The sequence below is a fragment of the Drosophila bipectinata genome, chromosome 2L, assembly GCF_030179905.1.
Source record: "Drosophila bipectinata strain 14024-0381.07 chromosome 2L, DbipHiC1v2, whole genome shotgun sequence".
In the NCBI taxonomy this organism is placed as follows: Eukaryota; Metazoa; Arthropoda; class Insecta; order Diptera; family Drosophilidae; genus Drosophila; species Drosophila bipectinata.
The window spans coordinates 12,970,333-12,989,317 of record NC_091736.1 but is presented as its reverse complement, the minus strand read 5'-3'; the positions used below and the strand labels follow the sequence as shown (position 1 = coordinate 12,989,317).

Genomic DNA, 18,985 nt, shown 5'->3' with positions numbered 1-18,985 from the left:
TTTCCACCTTTCCTAATAGTATGCTATTAAAAGATGATCATTAATCAGAGAGCTTTGAAAATCAGCAGCTTTTTGGCTAATCACTTGCCAAACAAACAAAACAAATTAATCAAAACAAAAGTTCAGGCCAGAGGTGACGATCGTCGGTCACAATCAGTTAGAATATGCCATCTCATCTTCAACAATTAATTCACTTACGACAACTGAATTCAGCTTGAGGTCCAATTGATAAGCAAATTAGGCACCGGAATATATTGTGTAAACACAATTTTATTACTTTGTTTTTCTACGAACTGCTATAAAAGCCCCCACCTATTTTTTTCAAATCATCAGAACGTATTCCAAAGCGTGAACAAAAAACCAAAGAATCAAAATGAAATTCTTCGTAAGTCTTTTTAAGAACAAAAAGTTGAATTTCTTTAAGTTATCATTTTGTTTATTTAATCCTCAGATTGTATTTTTCGCCATCATTGCTGTTGTAATGGCCGCCGGTTATGGCCAGCAAGGACATGGCCAGGGTGGTCATGGCCAGCAAGGATTCGGCCAGGGCGGACATGGCCAGCAAGGATTCGGCCAGGGCGGACATGGCCAGCAAGGATTTGGCCAGGGCGGACATGGCCAGCAAGGATTTGGCCAGGGCGGACATGGCCAGCAAGGATTCGGCCAAGGTGGACATGGTCAACATGGGGGACATGGTGGACGCTACTAAATACTAACTAACGATACAACCAAAAATAATAAAAACTAATGAAAATAAGAATTTTTAATGTGTTTGAATTTCTTCTCCACAGTTTCTTGTATTTCTATCTCATAAAGAAACTGTCATACGAAGGCCGCACAGCTTCTATGCTTCTTCTAAGCCTATTGACATAATGCTAGGGTCATAATTTAATGATGATCGTTAATTAGTGCGGCATGGAAATCAGCAGCTTTTTGGCTAATCCCTTTTCAAAAAAACCAAATAATAGTACAGACCAGAGGTGCCGATCGTCGGTCACAATCAGTTAGAATAGCCATCTCATCTTCAACAATTTATTTACTTACAACAACTGAATTTAGCTTGAGGTCTAATTGATAAGCAAATTAGGCGCCGAAACATTTCGTGTAAACTAAATTTTATTACTTTGATTTTATAAAGTACTCTTCGAACTGCTATAAAAGCCCATTCATTTTTTTAGGCTCATCAGAACGTATTCCAAAGCGTGAACAAAAAAACCAAAGAATCGAAATGAAATTCTTCGTAAGTCCTTTGAAAACTAAACAGTTGAATTTCTCTAAGTTTTAATTATGCTTATTTGATCCTCAGATTTTATTTTTCGCCATCATTGCTGTTGTGGTCACCGGTCATCGCCACCATGAGCATCACCACCACCACCGCGACCAGGAGGGATTCGAAAATGGCGGACATGGCCAGCAAGGATTCGGCCAGGGTGGTTATGGTCAGGAAGGATTCGGCCAAGGCGGCAATGGCCAGCAAGGATTCGGCCAGGGTGGACATGGCCAGCAAGGATTCGGTCAAGGCGGAAATGGCCAGCAAGGATTCGGCCAGGGTGGACATGGTCATCCAGGATTCGGCCAAGGTGGCAATGGCCAGCAAGGATTCGGCCAGGGTGGACATGGCCAGCAAGGATTCGGCCAAGGCGGCAATGGCCAGCAAGGATTCGGCCAGGGTGGACGTGGCCAGCAAGGATTTGGCCAAGGCGGAAATGGCCAGCAAGGATTCGGCCAGGGTGGAAACGGCCAGCAAGGATTCGGTCAGGGCGGACGCTTCTAAACACTAACCTACGATACAATTTAAACTAAAATAAAAACATATGAAAATATAAACTTGAAACTTTTCCTTGAAACTTTTAAACTTGAAACTATAAACTTTCTCCTCCACTGCGTTTTTTTTTCTTATCTCAACAAAATTATCTGTGTACCAATATTCAAAAAAATATTTTAAAACATAAAGAATATTAATTTGGCATTGCCCATTGTTAAAAACACAGTTTAAATACCTTTTTTCGAATACAGTTGCTCTTTAATATTTAATAATTTAAGTTTACTGCATTAAGATTGGAAAAAATTTTCAGTTTCCGGTTATTTCGAGTCAATTTGTAAGTCCCCTATCAACAACAAATGAGTGGGGAAGTACAAGCCATGTTAGATAGGGTACATCTTGATTAAATTACTGAAAACAGCATTTGTATTTCTTTTTTTTCTAAACAAAAACATGTTTTCATTAAAAACTAATTAAAGTCATTTTAAATCTAAATTCTGATATCAATTCAGGATATGCAATGACCTATCTTAAGTATGTAAATATCTTGAGTTTGAACAGTTTGATTGACTGTTAGTCATAATAAGTACTCAAAATGAGTACCCCCACTCAAAATAATTATTAGTGGGGTATTTATTATAACAAGAAAAAAATGTTACATTATTTTGTAAAGTATGATTTTAGAGTTCATACTCCATTTTAAAATGAATAAACTAAAAAGTATTAAAAAGAAAACTAACATTGAAACGGAATATTGTTTTTTTTTGAAACTTATTAATCAGTCATAGAGTATTATTTTACCCACAATGATAATTGTGAAGCAACCATTTGGTGATAAGGTTTTTTCTAATGATTGTCTTTTATATTGGTAAGAGCTTTCAGCTTGTGTATTTTATTTCATTTACTTTCTGTATTTGATGATGATCGGTAGTTCGAGTAGAATTTATAGAATGGGTAAATGGAAAGGAACTGGTGTGGGTGTTTAGTTCAGTGGGCAAGTGCTAGTAAATAAAAAGGCTGCCAATGCTCAAGTGGCATTCTCAGGCAATAACCTCGCACCTGGCCTGGCCACATGCCTTCGAATTTCTGTGCCAGAGGTCAGAGATGCAGTCAAGTGCAAAAGACCAACTGGCCAGGTCTGTTCAAGCAGCCAACCCACCGGGTCAGTAGTTCTTGTATCTGGGTACTTCCGGTTCGTCACTCCTATTTAACGCTCCCGGCTGGGATGGTAAGGGGAACAAAATGGAAAAGGGGCAAGTGGCCGGGAAGAAGTAAGTAGAAACAATGTGCAGTCATTGAGCGCAAATGTGCCAAATAATGACTTGCAGGCAGGCGAGTGCAATTTATATGATAAGCAACAAAAATAAATTGCAAGCAATTCATTTTACTTAAGTGCAGTTCAGTGCAAGAACAACTGCATAGTTGGCAGCTTTATTTTACCCTTTTACCGCAGGAATGTAGCCGAATGTGTTGCCCAAAAATACTTTCTTCCCTCCTGCATACGTGGTATTTATCATATTAATTTTTCTGCTACGTTTGCAACCTGGCTTGATTTACTCAGATGCTGCCTAATGAAGCTACCGAACCGAGCACCATAAATACAAGCCAAAGAATCCTTTTAGCAGGTAGAACAGTTAATAGGTTAAAAAATCAAAGCTTTAAAACATATTATTTTTCATAATGGAAACTAAACCGTTTCAACAAAGTAAAATATTTTTATTTGATTTTCGTTTTCACTGGGCTTTAAAATATTTATTTTTGAGAAATTGGTAAGAATATAAAGTATAAATTGTGTACCTTTCACTAATTCATTGACCATTTACAGAGCTTAAAATAGAAACTCCTCCACAAAACTTGCTTTTATAGAAGATGGGGGCTTAGGATTTTTTGTCAATGAAATTTATTGCATGCAATAAACATGACATGAGTGCGCCAAAGAAAAGTTATGACAGCAACAGAGGCAGCACCACCAACGGACTACAAGGATCCAGCAATCCGTGGTGCTGGTATTCATATGCAAAATTAATACTGGCTTGGGCAGCCCGATGGGTACTTTTGGCCATGGGAAAGTTCTGGATTCTGTGGGGACAGGTGTGTTGACAGGTTCAGAACCGGCACTTAGGACACTCTTAAATTGAATGCTACCTCTGTGTACTCTACACTAACTAAAAGATAGAGTATAATTTTAATATCACTAAAGCCATGCATTTGACAATATAGTCTCCTACCCTTTTAATTTTTCTCTGTGTATGCGATGTGTCCTTCATTGTTGAAAGCTGAACCTTGGGAGCAATCAGCGGATTATACGCTGCTTTACAAAAGCGGGCGACGCGTCGCCGTCCCTAGCGACCTATGACCGGCCCCTGCGCCTGCTCGGTATGCAACACTTTTTTCCGTTGGCCCTTTTCATTGTTCGTTAAGAGTTACGCCTGCCCGTTGGTGTTATTGTGTGTGTGTTTGCTCTGAAACATAAATTTAACTGCAAGCTCATGGAGCCGTGTGACAAGGCCGCAGGAATTCAAAACAAAAGTTGCAACAAATACCAAACACGCCATAAAGACAACAACAGCAAATACATAGACATAAATTGCTGCCCTGGCCACTCTCGGGCCATCTCCTGTTGCTGCTCCCACATCCCATCCTCATCCTTTCTGGCGATGACTCCGTCGCTGTCTCTGGCAAGCAAAAAGAATGACAGGAAACCGGATGTGAGTGCATGCCTTTTGTGCATGCAACGAATTATTCAGTTGACACACAGGATGTGTGCTTTGCTGTTCATGTTGTTGCCACTGCTGCTGGTTGCAGTTGCTGGTTGCCGGTTGCTGGTTGCCAGTTGCCGTTTTGTTTGCTCGCTTTTCTCAGAGGGATCTCGCCCGGATTCTAGACCTATTTTTTTGTTTTTCGGTTAATTCGTAACTATGAGAAACAATAAAAAATTAACTCGCCCAAAACTGACTAATTATTCAAGCCCAAACGGCCCATACACCAAGTATCACATATTATTTAAAGTATCATGGTACTCTTTCCTTAATTTTCTTTCTTAATTCACACATTCACTGTTTTCTTATTCCGGTGCTTTATTATTATTGTTATTACACTCATATAGAAATTATTTGTTAAAAGTACCATAGGTCCTTCCTAAAAACTCAAAAATGCGGAAGCATTTTATTCCGGTATATACACGTAAATGTACATGTATATGAGGGCAATTTTTAAAGCAATTTTTCAATTTTATGTGGACAAAACTCATAAATAATAAAACAAGCCTGTGGCGAAGGAGATGGTCGAAGGACCCGATGGCAGGCTCCGATGAAAGAGAAGAGTAATCAAAAAGTGCGTGCTAACTAAATTGTTATTGCTTTCAAATGTCACGTATCATTATCATAATTTTTTCGCTTGACATTTTTAAGTAGCTGCCATAAATGTTTATAACTTCTGCACACAGAAAGTGTTTCTATTAACTCTGCCCCGGATCCTGCCCCTTCAGGCCGTGGTCCTCTTAACATTATTGGACCCGAGGGACGAGAGCCTGCCGGGCTGAACCGAAGCCTCAGGCCACACACGTAGCCACCTTGACATTCATAATTCATAATTTATGAGTGCATCCAAAGAAGGCTTTTTTACCTATACATAATTCAACTGCTGAAAGGCGGCAGATGGAGGGCGGAAGATTTTCCCTCTGCCTGCAGTTGATGATTAAAATAATTTTAATAACGGTTGGAAGACTGCCAGAACTCGAATAAATCATATTACTCTGAAAATTGGGTATGAAGGTTTCAAAATCAAATTAAATATACAGTCAAAGATTTAAATTCGAAAACCACAAAATTATTTAGATGGCCCCCCAATTTAGTAAACTAGCCGAACAATAAATAGAAGCCTATTTTGTATAGGCAGTCAGGACACAGGAAAAATTGACTTGAAATAATTTGCATAATTGTATTCATACAATTTTAAATGGGCTGCATACAATGTGTCTAGACATTTGTTTCAATTTATGAAATTGTTATTTTATGCAATATGCTTGTGATTAGTACGATTTTGCATAAATGCTGGCACGTATGTACATACATTTATGGAGTATTTCCGCATATATAGATGCATAGTACCATAAGTGCCACAAACAAATCGAATTTCATGAAAAAGTTTATAGAAATTACTGGCAAAAAAAAAAAAAGGGAAATGTTGATGAAAAACTTGCTTCACAAACATTAAAAACTAATCAAACTTTTAAATACACTTCAACCGCAGCAGACTTACGATTGAGATATTGCACCAGCACAGAGAGGGGGCAGAGGGGGCGTGACGCCCTGGCGTCCAGAACAATTCGACAGGCGTCTTAAGGGGCATCGGCATCGACTTTGATTTGTTGCCTCCGTCGCGTCTCATCTCGTCTGCCCCATCCCTTGCCGCTCGCCGCTTGCCAAGCCTCTTTTTTGGCCTTAACTTTAGCCGGACTTTTGCCTTGTTGTCAACGTCAACAGAAATTGATTGCTCACCAAGAACACCAGTCTCCGAGCCGAGCCGAGCCCAGCCCCACCCTCATCTTATACCCTATTGGACTGCCTCTGTGGCATTTTCATTTCATTCGGAGTTGAGTTTACTTTGCGCTAAAACTTTTACGCAGAGAGCTTCTGAGGTTCCGTCCCTCGTTCTCCAGTGAATTATCCTTAGCCAGCGGACCAAGGAAGCCTACTCCCCGGCCAAAACTTTGACACAGTTTAGGAGCCAAAAGTTTAATGGAATTTGTCTATGGCATCGCCTTGCCCCCGGCCTTCCGTTCGCCGCACTCTCCACTCCCCTGCCCCATTCCCTGGACCGTCAAAATAAATAAAACAGCATTCAGCTTGTTTTTAAAGCAATTAAAAATTCTTTAAGACTGCGGAACACTTCTGGCACATCGCTTGAGCCACTGCGGGATTGCTTCCGGCCACGTAAGGCTCCAAAAGTATGGAATCCTGCTAGGGCCAAGGGAGGGAGTCGTTGAAGTGCAATATCCTTTGGTAGAAAATGTAAACACTACGAAAGTAACAAGTAAAGTTTTTAATTTAAAAATTTTGTATGATAGGCAAAACTAATTATATTTTAACTAAAGAGAGTAAGATAGAATTAAAATTGCATTTAATATTCTTGAAAAATATATTGATTTTGAAGCTCAATTGGAAAATCTGTGGGAAATCCAGCACTTAAATAGACTCCGAAACGATTGGAAATCTAATTTAATTAACCAGAGATTGTTTGCTTCTGCTCGTTGGCTTTCTATTTTGGTATTGCTTTGCCCCACGCGGCGTATGAACAATGCGGCTGGTTTATTGCTTGCGCTCCCACAGAGAAAGCATAAAACGCACACGGACATACAAATACCCGGCATCATTATCAACACTAAAGCAGGAGCACTCCCACACTCCCGCACATCCAAAAACACAGAAACACACCCGAATACACACACAGTTTCACAGAAGTAGGTTTCGAGAAAACTGGTCTTAACTACTTTCTGCACGTCTGCAGATAAAATCGATAAATTCCTTTTCGTAAAACGAATTAGGAAACTAATTGACTTGGATTTCGCTTAAAGAATCTCACATAAATCGTTAGCTTAAGCGTGATTCTGGCAGTTGCTAAGGAATGAGTGCTTGGATCGTTGCGGGACTCAGGCTCAGAGCCTTTAACTTTTGGTCTACTCCGATGTGGAACGGAAATTGGAACGGCAATGGCTTGCATTTTATTTCAATTTTGCTGCGTTTTTTTCTTGTGGCATAATTATTTAGAATTTTAATTATATGGCCGTCGCTGGCGCCGGTTAAATGTCATTAAATGAGAAACATTTTCACCTCCCAGCACCCTTGGGTTGGAGCTCCTTCGGCTAACCACTCGACGTCATCATTGCCGACGACGTCATCATTCAGATCCAACGAACCGTTGACAAACTAACAAGGCGCAAATATTATACTCGCATTTCCCAGCTACCCAGCTACATGCACTTGCCTTTCAATTTAATTTACTAAAACCAACCGCATACACGCAAATATTTTTGTACCCAGCCAGGATCACATTCCGGGCCAACGTTTACCTCCATCCAGGACTTCTTATCTGGGCGGGCATTTTATGCTCCGCTTATTTATGCAGATGTCTTTGCCACTTGAATTCGTGTGCAGGGAACACTGAGTGAAGAGGCTGACAATTTTTCAAAGTGAAAGCTAAGTTTTTTTTATATGATTTACGGTTAAATAACTAGGCAATATTCAATCATTTATTTTAATTAGAGAACTGAGGATGAATAAATATTGCAACTTTTACCAATTAATTGGGTATTGAATATTAATTAATACGGATACTGTATACTGGTGTCTAGAGAGACACTAGAATGTCCTGTTCAATTAAATAATTTGCATCTAAATATTTGTCTGTGGCTGGTTCATAAGCCTACTCCTTAAAAGAGGGAAACACAAAATATGCAAATACCAAAACTTACTTGAAAGTTGTCGAAAATTGCCTTTTATATTTATAAATTCATATGCAATTGCCATTTCTTTTGCCTTCGTGCCGTCGCTGGAATTGCAACAAACATGCAAATATATCATTTTAATAAAGTGCTGGAGAACAGGTCTCGGTACTCTCGGTAAGCCTTTCCCCCTTGCAAGCCATGCAGGGCTCATCAAAAATACCATCATAAAAAGGGAACCTGCCAACCAAGTCATTTGACAAGGTAAAAGTTGTCGGTGCCTTTGCTTATGCAGTCTTGTTGATTTTGTTGTTCATTTGCTTACCGAAGGATTCAGCGGCACAGAGTAGACGAGTAAATGTTGAATATAAAATGTAGTTTGCCGCGAAATAATTTTATGTAGATTTTCATCTTTCTCGCCATTTTTATTGGCTACCCTCGTCATAAATGAAAGCAATTTATAAGCAATTTTTCAACAAGTTTCGGTCTAATTTGTTGTTAGTTTTTTATTGGAATTCTTTAATGCAATTCTGATGCAACAAAAGAACCAACTATTTGCAATTAACTTTTATAAGGTATTATAATTAAATATTTTTTTAACACTACCCTCTGTTTAAAACTGTGAACTTCTTCCTTCAGGATGAATGCTTCAACACTTTTATTACTATGAAAGGTTTTATTTTATTGGAGAGGTCAAAGCTCTCGACTGGGCTGGACCCTAGTACCCTTCTCAAGTCAAAAATTTATTGTTTCAATAGGGCCAGGCGACACATGCAGTTTCAACTAGAACAAAATAAAATAAAACCGATATAGTAGAAATTGAATTTCTATAAAAGTTTCGACAGCATGCAAAAGACAAACTTTGTCCACCGGCTGGAGGAAGTCAGTGTGTGTGTGTGTGGCAGTAGGTGTGAGGAAATGGTCGGATCTCATACACTGCCACGCCCACCATTCGATAGCATCTGACTCAGGAGTTGGCAAAAGAGTTAAGTAGCCAATCACCATGTCCTCCTTTGTCCTTCGACAGGCGTCCCCTCGCTCTTTCGTCGCCAATCGCTCGTTCTCTTTCCTTCGATGCCGTGTGCCGCCTTCAGCGGTCCACAGAGAGCGCCGTCAACACTTGGACTTCCGGTTGCCGCTGTCAGCAAAATGTCACCAGCATGCACATGAAATCGCTTTTTCGAGCTCTCTGTATTTGATTGGGTCTGGGATGGCGATTGGCCTCCGCCATCGAGCTATCCAGCCACCTAGCCATCCTTCGATCCCGCCATCCTGCTGTCCTTCCATCCTGGCTGACTGCCTGGTCAGGAGCATTATTTGCTTTTATTTCTGCAAGTCAATAGCTTTGGCTTTTAAATTTATCGACTGACGTTTGATGCGCTTCATTTAACTTGGAAACATTTTTCAACTCAAATTCCCCGAACCCCGTCGTTTTGGCCCCATTTTTTAGTTTATGGAAAACATTTCGACCTCGATTCTCCTCCATTCTCCGGCATAAGTTTTGCTAGCGCCATGGCAGATGTTAAGTGCCATTAAAATCCATGGAACAAATGATGCAGTTGAGCGATCGATTGGACATAGGATGTTAAAAATATTAAAGTAATAATTAACCATAAATTAAAAGCTAGAATAAAAAAAACTTAAAGAGTTTATCCACCAACAGGAAAAGCTTACTAAGAATTTTCCAATTTATTTTTCAACATTTTCAGGGAATTTCTTCCATCACTCGACCACCGTATTACAACTGCTTAAGTATTAATGCATGCGACCAGACAGGATGCGGAAATGGCTAATTCCGTAATTCAAGAAGGACCAAGAGAAACCAAGTCGAGAGGCTGGAATAGGCAGCACATAAGTCCATTTCAACCGGCAGCAAAGCAATCCTTTCAGAGCAGGACACTCCAGTCTAGCCTGTCCCCGCCAAAATACAAAAAAAAAGGAAGCACAAAAGAGGATAATCGAGGGGAGGAGAGGGAGAGAGGGGTGGTGCCCAGCGCAGCCCCATTTGGTTATCTGGCAATGCACTTCACAAAATACTGGGGCAATAGAGGGTTAAGCTCTACTAGAGTGGGCGGCCCTGTTGTTACAATAAGCAAAATGCAGTGAACTGCAAAACATACAACTTCATGGTTATTTTGCTGTTTAGTTAGCTGCCATATTTTTCCATCCCATCCTCCCTCTGGTTCCTTCCCTCCGTCTAGTGGGGGTGTGTCCGACGCCCACTTAACAAATATCAACTAAAATAGCTTTATATATTGTTGAGATAATAAAAATCCAGCAGTGTTCGCTGGAGGAGTACAGACAGCAGGACTACAAGACCCATGTTGCGTCTGTGTGTGCATGATGGTGCTTCAAAGCCAAAGGATAAACGATAAGTAGTATAGTATTGTAAAAAAAGTACAATAGAATCATAAAGTTTAGCTTGTTAAAGGGCATTGAACTAACAAGTTTAAAATTGCAATAGCTAAGAATAAAAAAATAATAAAATATCTTCCGAGTATACTATCTTTGAGCACCTTTTACCCTTTTATAATTGACTGAAATAAGACAGCTGGTGAGGATGGCCATTTTAAGCTCGGGCAGAGAACCGATCACAACGACTTGATTAGGGCCGGAACACAAAAGCCGTTGACAAGAGATAAACCTTTGACTTGGCACAGGCTTGTGGACCCCAGACCATTGACCGCCCGCCTACTTCGGGGCCAACTCTCTTCTGGCTTTGGCCCATCCCTTTCAATGAGCTTCAGTCTGCAGCTAAGTGGGCGTGGCCGGCTTGTAATAACTCACGCCTTTTGACACAGATTAAACCGGCATAAAGACAATGCTGGAATGAGGAAACTGCAACGATGACGACGACAGAAACAAACTTGGCCAAAGGATTCCGTGACCCCGTTCGTCCCCGGATGCGTGCGTGTGTGGGTGGGTGGCTTGTATAAATGTTAGCCCTTATTGTTTGCCAGCTCCAGTGGACATGTTGGTAGGTTGGTGTGTACGGCCTGGTCATGCAGGCTGCACAAATCTCGATGTGAGCCAGACATGCTTCTGCCCACACAGGCCCTGCCTCCTCTCGTTTCCATCAAGCCAGGCTGCTGCTCATCTTCATTGTGGCTGATGGCTTCCATTGTCCTGTGACAACTCCTGCGGCGACATCAGCTGCCTTCAGTTGAGGGAAGAGCATCCAGATCGCACATTATCCATGTTATCTTTTTCAACGATATATGACAGAGCCCTGTGTCCTTGCATATTTTATCATTAAATGTATCATTATTTTTCTTTCAGGATGTTTAAGGTTCGCGTGGGGAGAATACATCACTTTTAATCAGAAACTACTGATGTACTTTTTTTTTTTTAGCTAAATTAAGACATTTGACTTCAATTCAGATTGTTGAATACTATTTTTTATTGCATTTCTTATTACCATTGATGGCCACAAATTTTTCCATTATCTTGACTTTTACGGAATGGATTTTCTTGTTGCATTGCCATTTCCTGTTTGTTGTCCTTTTGTGGCTGGCTTTGGGTTTCGTCGAGACAGCGTCATGCATAATATAAATTTTACTCAAAACGCATCGACTAAAGGGAAAATTCTATGCATTTTATATTATGCCGTACTACTCAGCCAGCGGGCATTCAAGCAGTATACATATTACATATATGCAGATGAAAGTTTCATTTTGCCACACACCCACAGCACCCTTTTCACAGCCACATACGCACAGGGATACGCTCCTTCCCACACACATGGGAGCATTACCTATGCTCTGTGTGGATCTATAGCAGTTCACCTAGGTCCCTGGCCAGATCCCTCATTTGCTGCGTGGCAAAGAATTCAGCATGTAAATGGGTTTAGCGTGTGATGCCAGTGAGCGACTAGCTTGTTGCATAATGCATCCCATGTCTGCTTTGGAAATGACAAATTTCCAGCAGCAATTGCAAATGCTGGACGCGCCAGGAATACATTTAGCATTTATTTTATTTTTACAGGCTATTTACATGAAGGTTTACGGAAGATATCCTAAAAACATCCTCCTTATAATACTATTATTATTTTTTTATTAATCAAGGAGAAAAATTGTTAATATGATAGAATTCTTGCCTAAAGAACCCTTGTATATCATTTCTCTAATTCTGTAGTCACTCATAAATTAAATATGAGCCTATTTGTCCCTTCAGCTACTTGGATGCATTGAAAATGCCCCCTGCCACCGATATTTGTGGCAGTGGCTGGGCTATATAGCAGTTTCTGTTGCAATTTCTGTTTTGAAATTGGCTTGTTTTGGTCCTTTTTTTATGCGCCCAACGTTCAACGTTCAACGTCGACCGTGCTGCAAGCGCCTGGAGTCCGTGGCCTTTGTTTTGTAATTGTTTCGAGAGTGGGCGTAAGGGGTGGGGGAGGCCGACAGGGCGGATACAGTAGGCGGCGAAAGTTAACGTCATTGTCGTTCCTGAACTCGGCGACGTTGTGTCGTTGCCGTTGTCGTTGTTGGCCCAAAAGAAGAGGAACGACATTAGCGGCAACTGTTTTGAGTGCTGCTTCCTGTCGGTCCGTTCTTTATCGTTCCTGCCTCAGCCGCAGCCACTCCCCCCATGATCCCCCCAGTCTCCGTCTCCTCCAATAGCCTTCCAGCCTGCCCCACCCACTGGACGCTTTCAAGTGGCATTCGAGTGGCAGCCATTGTGCAGCATTATGATGAAAGTTTGTGTCGCAAAATGCAAATATTTGAAAGGTAATTGAATTTGAACTTTGCCGCTCGTCGTTAGCTATTTGTATGGCTGTGTGTGAGTGCCAGGTAGTTGGGCAAAGAGTGTAGAATATGGAATGTAGTGGTGTGTTTTGTTGTGTCGAGCGGCGTGGGCGGGTCGAGGCTTTAAGTGCCTGATATCGCGCATGCAACGGCATTAAAGCTTCGATGGCAAATATTTATCAAACGGCTTACATGTTTTATTTGCCCAAGCCGAACGGTCAACATGGCTCAGAGCCCATAGCAGCCTCCTCGTCCACCCCGAACTCATTTGTTTGTCGTTCAAATTATATACAACATTTGAACACCCATGGCATCGGCTTTCAGTTTCCATGTTTCCGAGAGCAAACGAAAATCCATAGAAGTACATCTGCCCTGTCCCTGCCACACTTTTGGGGCATGCCGCAGGTGCATTGAACAATAAATTTTACTCAAAATAAACAATTATTTAGACATGATTGGCTTGTTGCATTATTTTTTGTTAACCCCATTTTTTTTTGTGCAAATTGAGTTCTTGTAACAAATTGGGTTTTTGTTTTAAATTAATTGCCTTGATTTGGTAAAAAATACTCTGGAAAAACGCTTAAAAAATAATGAGAATTGAATAAGTTATTAAATAAATAAAGTTAAAATCAATAATGTCTTTATTTAAATTTTTGTTTTTCCTGGAACTCTCAGAACTCTGGCACCAAAAGCCAACCTTAATTAGTTATCACAGACACCAGAAAGGAGCTATTCTGTTCTCTTCTGTTGCGGTTAACGCCCAAGGATCTGGGTGCCTGACAGGAGTTTTCTAGTCACTTCCTTTGACCGCGTCAAAGGCAGCATTGCAATGGAAAATGGTTTGGGTTTATTCTTCTACCGACTGACAAGAACGACAAAAACATGAAAATAGTATGAAATTCTAACACAAAAAATACATATTTTGGAAAATTGTTAAAACATGGGATATGTATGACATAATATGCGTTTCTCGAGATATGCAAGTTGTTTTCAAAAGGCGTGCCACTTTTGAAAGTGACGCTCCTTTGACGAAACTGGCATGACTCCTTCGAGGTCCATTGTTGGATGACTTTTGATTAAAAGCAGAAAACGCTGGTCCGCAGCTCGTGTCCAAGCAACTGAGATTGATGTGAAAAGGGAGGCTGGTTGGCTCCCATCAAAGTCAAAAATGCTCCGCTATTGACAAGTAACCGAAGGGCGATGGGATGTGAGAGTTTGAGCTCGGAATCCGCTGGCTCTTGTATCGCTTACTGTTTTTGCCGGCGCGTGCAAATTTCTAATTTCATTAAAATTTGTTCAAAGGCAGCTTCGATGGGTGTTGGATGGATGGATGGGATGTCGGGGGCCCCAGACGTTGACAGGAATCGGCACAATAGACGTCAAGCACATGGTCTGCAGTGGGCGTAGCTGGGGGCTGGCCACTGTGGCAATCAAAAAGCGCCGATCAAAGTGGAAAATCGATTTTAATTGCAATCTAGTCGCAAAGGTTTGGCGTTCGATTAGCGGTCAAGTGGGAGTACGTGTGTGCATTTACGAGGCGTGGCACAGGACTCTGGTCCAGTTTAATTGCTCGTATTTCGCTCTTTACTTTTTGTTGTACCTGTGTTGCACATCTGAGCTCTAAAATGGTTGAAATCAAACTTACTTTTGTACTTTTACCGAAATCATGAGCAAAACTCTGTTACATACTAAAACATTGCTAGGACTTCAAAATTTAAGAAAAAATTTGGAATCAGCCTTTCATTGAAATTTCATTCGTGTATGTCGAATCAGTTCGTATCACTTTTTAGAAGCTATAAACTAGTCGGTGGGGCAGCGCGCCAACGAAACAACCTAAAAATCTCGAAAAATGCCGTGCAGTCATTAACATCATTTTAATCATTAAAATCGATTTTCTTAGCGTTTTACGAATTTGACCACAAAATTGACTGCCCACGAATATTAAAATCACGCGCGAGTTTAGCCATTCCAAATTTCCTGTCTACAAGAGCCGATCCAATTGCAAGAATGCTGACCCAAAAGAAGTCGCTGCTGCCACACGTCCTGCGCCAGGTGGTCAACCTGCTGGCGACACTCCCCAGCCGCCAATTCCACGTGGATAACACCAGCCGCCAATTCCACGTGGAGAACTCTTACCCGATGCCGCAGCCCCGGAAAGATCTCAAGCGGATGACGCCGCCGGAGAAGGACAAGGTCTACGACGCCTGCTGGCAGACGACACGCCGCACGGAGTATAAATGCCGCTCGGACATTGAGTTCAATGTGCCGGCCTTTATCGATGCCCGCAAGGGCTGCCTGAAGGACTGCGCCCTGGAGATGGACGCCTCCGATCTGGCCCACTACAGGCCCCAAGACATGCTGAAGCGCAAGTATCAGCGCACCTGGTACGAGTGCGTCATCAAGAAACCCCGTCGTAAGGCTTACTGCGTCCACAAGCCACCGCCGCTACCTCGCCGTCCCCGCAAAATACCCAGGACCAGCGCATGCAATCGGCCGCCCTTCGCTCTGGGGCGCGTTGACCTGGGGCTGAAGAAATGTACAAAGAAAAAAATGGACTGCCCTCGCTTCTGTATGCCGAATTGCGTTAAGGAAGCCCGCAACCCACCCAGGTGCAAGCGGCCGTTCCGCGGCGGACTCTGCACCAGGCGGAAGTGCAAGTACCCAAGCTTCTCCGAATGCCGCCACGATCCCATCCCGGATGCCCGTCCCATCGAGTGCAACTGCCTGGCCAGGCCTGCCATCTGCGACATGTGGCGGTTCTATCGACGTAGAAACTAATCATTAGAAGGTCTACGCAGCGATGGTGATCTTGGCCGTATTACTTTATTTTTAATATCTGCAGAACTTTGTAAAATTTGAGGACTATATGATAAAAAAAATCAAGTGAATTGTTAGTAAAAAAGTAAAAAAAAAAATTATAATTGGAAAAAAAAACTACATTCTTTTTTTTTCACAACACAATTGACACCTTTGAATTTCAGCAGACTTAGAATATGCACTTGCAGGGCGTAGACACCAGATTGCAGAACATTTTCAAATAAATGCAATATGCAACAGCCAATACACGAAATTGTATCTGCAGATTGTCCGAAATGGTTACATTTCCCGTGATATAACCGAATTCCATTACGCAGATACAAATCAAATTGGCGAAAAGGCATTGAAAGGGATCAGACGAGGGTTGGTGGCTGTTGGTAGTGGTCCTGTAACGTTAAGGAGGGAATATGCAAAAATCAAATTACCAGAACTTGAAAAATCGCAGACATCACAGACCCATAAATCAGTGAATGGGAAACGGGAAATGGAAACGTATATAAGAAATTGTTACCGCTAGTTAACGGTTTATTGATGCGTCTCTTTTAGCTGAATTTATTGGCCTGGTCGTTGGTCTTTCGTTTTCCCCACACACCACACACCAATGCAAATTGGCCAAAATCCAGGAGCGAGCTGGAAGGAAATCGTGCAAAATGCTTCAAAATTGATTCGGCTCTTTGCCGTCTCGTTTAGTCGCTCAAATGTGCCGAAAACTCTTGAACAAAAAATGTTGATTCGGACTTGGGGAAAGCTTTCCAATTTGCAAGAAATATATGATAAAGAGGCGATGAGGATAGGAACTTAATAATACTATTTTTTAACCCTTTTTTCGCTATTAAAAATGTTGGTCCCTGTTGGATTGGCACTTGCCTTGTTGGTTTTAAAATGCCAATCTTAGAACACTCTTCCCCCCACATCATACATCTTGGAACACATATGTATATTCGGACACTGCAACTAAAATAAAATTCCACATTATACCATCCACCAGGGCAGGTGTGATCGCCTCCAGCCATGACCTCCAATTCGCTGACAAGACGCAGTTCGGCGGACAATGAGCAGGCCCGGTGCCGACAGGTGGAGAACGCTGCCCTACACTTGCCCAGCTACGCCGACCGGTACACAGACATCCCCCGCCTTACTCGCCTCAAGTTCATCGCCCAGGTGTGTCCCAAGCTGCGGGTCCCGGCGCTAGAGCTGGCCATTGACCACGTGAAGACCACCTACAACGTGAAACTCTACGACGAGCTATACAAGACCCTGTGCGCCGAAGTGGGGGCGCTGGCTAGGAAGCAGCCGGCGAACGACGACGAGGCCAGCACCTCCAGTGGCAGGAACCGGCGCGCCCAGCCGTACGACACCTTCTGGGTGGAGGACAACACCATTGAGTCTAGCTTGATGCTCCAGGAGCTGGACGCCGAGCTAAACTTTAAGAAATCGAACTCGGGCAGTGCCAATGTGAGGCGAATTCTGGAGGAGATCGGCGACTACCATGAAAAGAGCGGAAACCTGCAAATGGCCATCAAGTTCTATGCTCGAGCCAGACCCTACTGCACCAGCAGCGACAACGTGATCAACATGTTCCGCAACCTCATCCGGGTATCCATCTACATGGCCAACTGGTGGTACGTGCTCACCTACATCGACGAGGCCAAACAGTACGCCTTCGGTTACGAGAACCTGTCCCAGGAGGTACCGGCCCGACTAAGCTGTGCTGCCGGGCTGGCCAACATGGGTCTAAAAATTTACAAGTCGGCAGCTCAGAGCTTTCTGCAGACCTCCTTCGGACGGTACGACTACGACAAGATCGTGGCCCCCGAGGACCTGAGCTTCTACGCTGGCCTCTGCGCCCTGGCCACCTACGATCGGGAGAAATTACAACTAAACGTCATCAACTCGGAGGCTTTCAAGCCCTTCTTCCAGCTGACCCCCAAGATGTGGAATATCCTGGCCAAGTTTTACGAGGGTCAGTCCGAGGTTTGTGAAGAGCTGCTCCGCGAGATTGAGGACCAAATACGGCTAGATGTCTATCTGGCGCCCCATGTCGATAAGCTATACGAGATGATCATTAACAGACTTCCCAAGAAAAAGGAAAAGAAAGCAAAGTACGAGTATTTGAAGAGATACAGTACAACCTCATCAGCCACATAATGAAGGCAGGTGGACGGAGGAGTAGCCACAATCTTAAAGGATAGACTCCAAGCTAGGTTCCTTTTTTATAGGTGTGTGATTTATTTGGGAAGCAAACTTCATTCATTTTAGTTATTCAGCGGGCTATCTTCGAAGGCGTTAAAGATTCATGGATAAAATAATTTGGGGAAAATAAAAAATTTAAGTAAACCAAAATGTGACTCATGTATAAGATAATTGAATAACTTCCTTTAGTTAAAAGTTAAAATAGCTATAGCTATAGCTCTTCCAATTCTTATCCGATCAGGAAATGAAGTACCATTTAGTAATCATTTCCTCATTCAAAACATTGCTAAAATAACGTTTTGAAATTTTTCGAATTTTTTCCTAGGGGTACCCCTACAAAAATGTGGGTTTTCGCAATTTCCCCACTTTTTCTCCTTCCGATGGCTATAGCTCTGCCAATTCTTATCCGATCAGGAAATGAAGAACCATTTAGTAATCAGCGAACCCAGAAGCTACTTTCCTCATTCAAAACACTGATAAAATATCGTATTGAAATTTTTTGAATTTTTTCCTTGGGGTACCCCTACAAAAATGTGGGTTTTCGCAATTTCCCCACTTTTTCTCCTTCCGATGGCTATAGCTCTGCCAATTCTTATCCGATCAGGAAATGAAGAACCATTTAGTAATCAGCGAACCCAGAAGCTACTTTCCTTATTCAAAACATTGGTAAAATATCGTTTTGAAATTTTTCGAATTTTTGCCTTGGGGTACCCCTACAAAAATGTGGGTTTTCGCAATTTCCCCACTTTTGCTCGTTCCGATGGCTATAGCTCTGCCAATTCTTATCCGATCAGGAAATGAAGGACCATTTAGTAATCAGCGAACCCAGAAGCTACTTTCCTCAGTCAAAACATTGCTAAAAAATCGTTTTGAATTCTTTTATTTTATCAAACTATATCTTATATCATGTCAACTGATCCAAATTATTTGAAGAATTTTTAGTTAAATATACTCTTATTTTTTGGTAAATAATTAAATCCTGATTGCTCTGACTATCTACACAAGACGACAAGTAGAAACAACACA

At 42.0% G+C, this 18,985-nt stretch overlaps 4 protein-coding genes across 4 annotated transcripts; all 4 read left to right on the top strand.

Moving 5' to 3' along the window:
• Positions 1-253: 253 nt before the first annotated feature.
• On the top strand, positions 254-760 carry LOC122321501 (antifungal protein). The gene is made up of 2 exons (XM_043211543.2): positions 254-385; positions 452-760. The coding sequence occupies exons 1-2, from the start codon at positions 374-376 to the stop codon at positions 707-709; spliced, it is 270 nt and encodes an 89-aa protein (XP_043067478.1). The 5' UTR covers positions 254-373; the 3' UTR covers positions 710-760.
• Positions 761-1,178: 418 nt separating this feature from the next.
• On the top strand, positions 1,179-1,827 carry LOC108125359 (treponemal membrane protein B). The gene is made up of 2 exons (XM_017241491.2): positions 1,179-1,240; positions 1,307-1,827. The coding sequence occupies exon 2, from the start codon at positions 1,356-1,358 to the stop codon at positions 1,779-1,781; it is 426 nt and encodes a 141-aa protein (XP_017096980.2). The 5' UTR covers positions 1,179-1,240; positions 1,307-1,355; the 3' UTR covers positions 1,782-1,827.
• A 12,890-nt stretch (positions 1,828-14,717) lies between these two features.
• Positions 14,718-15,883, top strand: LOC108125337 (uncharacterized). The gene has a single exon (XM_017241467.3). The coding sequence runs from the start codon at positions 14,957-14,959 to the stop codon at positions 15,725-15,727; it is 771 nt and encodes a 256-aa protein (XP_017096956.1). The 5' UTR covers positions 14,718-14,956; the 3' UTR covers positions 15,728-15,883.
• A 754-nt stretch (positions 15,884-16,637) lies between these two features.
• CSN1a (COP9 signalosome subunit 1a) lies at positions 16,638-18,109 on the top strand. The gene has a single exon (XM_017241458.3). It carries the CDS (start codon positions 16,778-16,780, stop codon positions 17,912-17,914), a length of 1,137 nt encoding a protein of 378 aa, XP_017096947.1. The 5' UTR covers positions 16,638-16,777; the 3' UTR covers positions 17,915-18,109.
• Positions 18,110-18,985: the final 876 nt, after the last annotated feature.

Coding starts and splice junctions, on each gene's coding strand:
- LOC108125359 (XM_017241491.2), top strand. CDS start 1,356: ATGAGCATCACCACCACCACCGCGACCAGGAGGGATTCGAAAATGGCG.
- LOC108125337 (XM_017241467.3), top strand. CDS start 14,957: ATGCTGACCCAAAAGAAGTCGCTGCTGCCACACGTCCTGCGCCAGGTG.
- CSN1a (XM_017241458.3), top strand. CDS start 16,778: ATGACCTCCAATTCGCTGACAAGACGCAGTTCGGCGGACAATGAGCAG.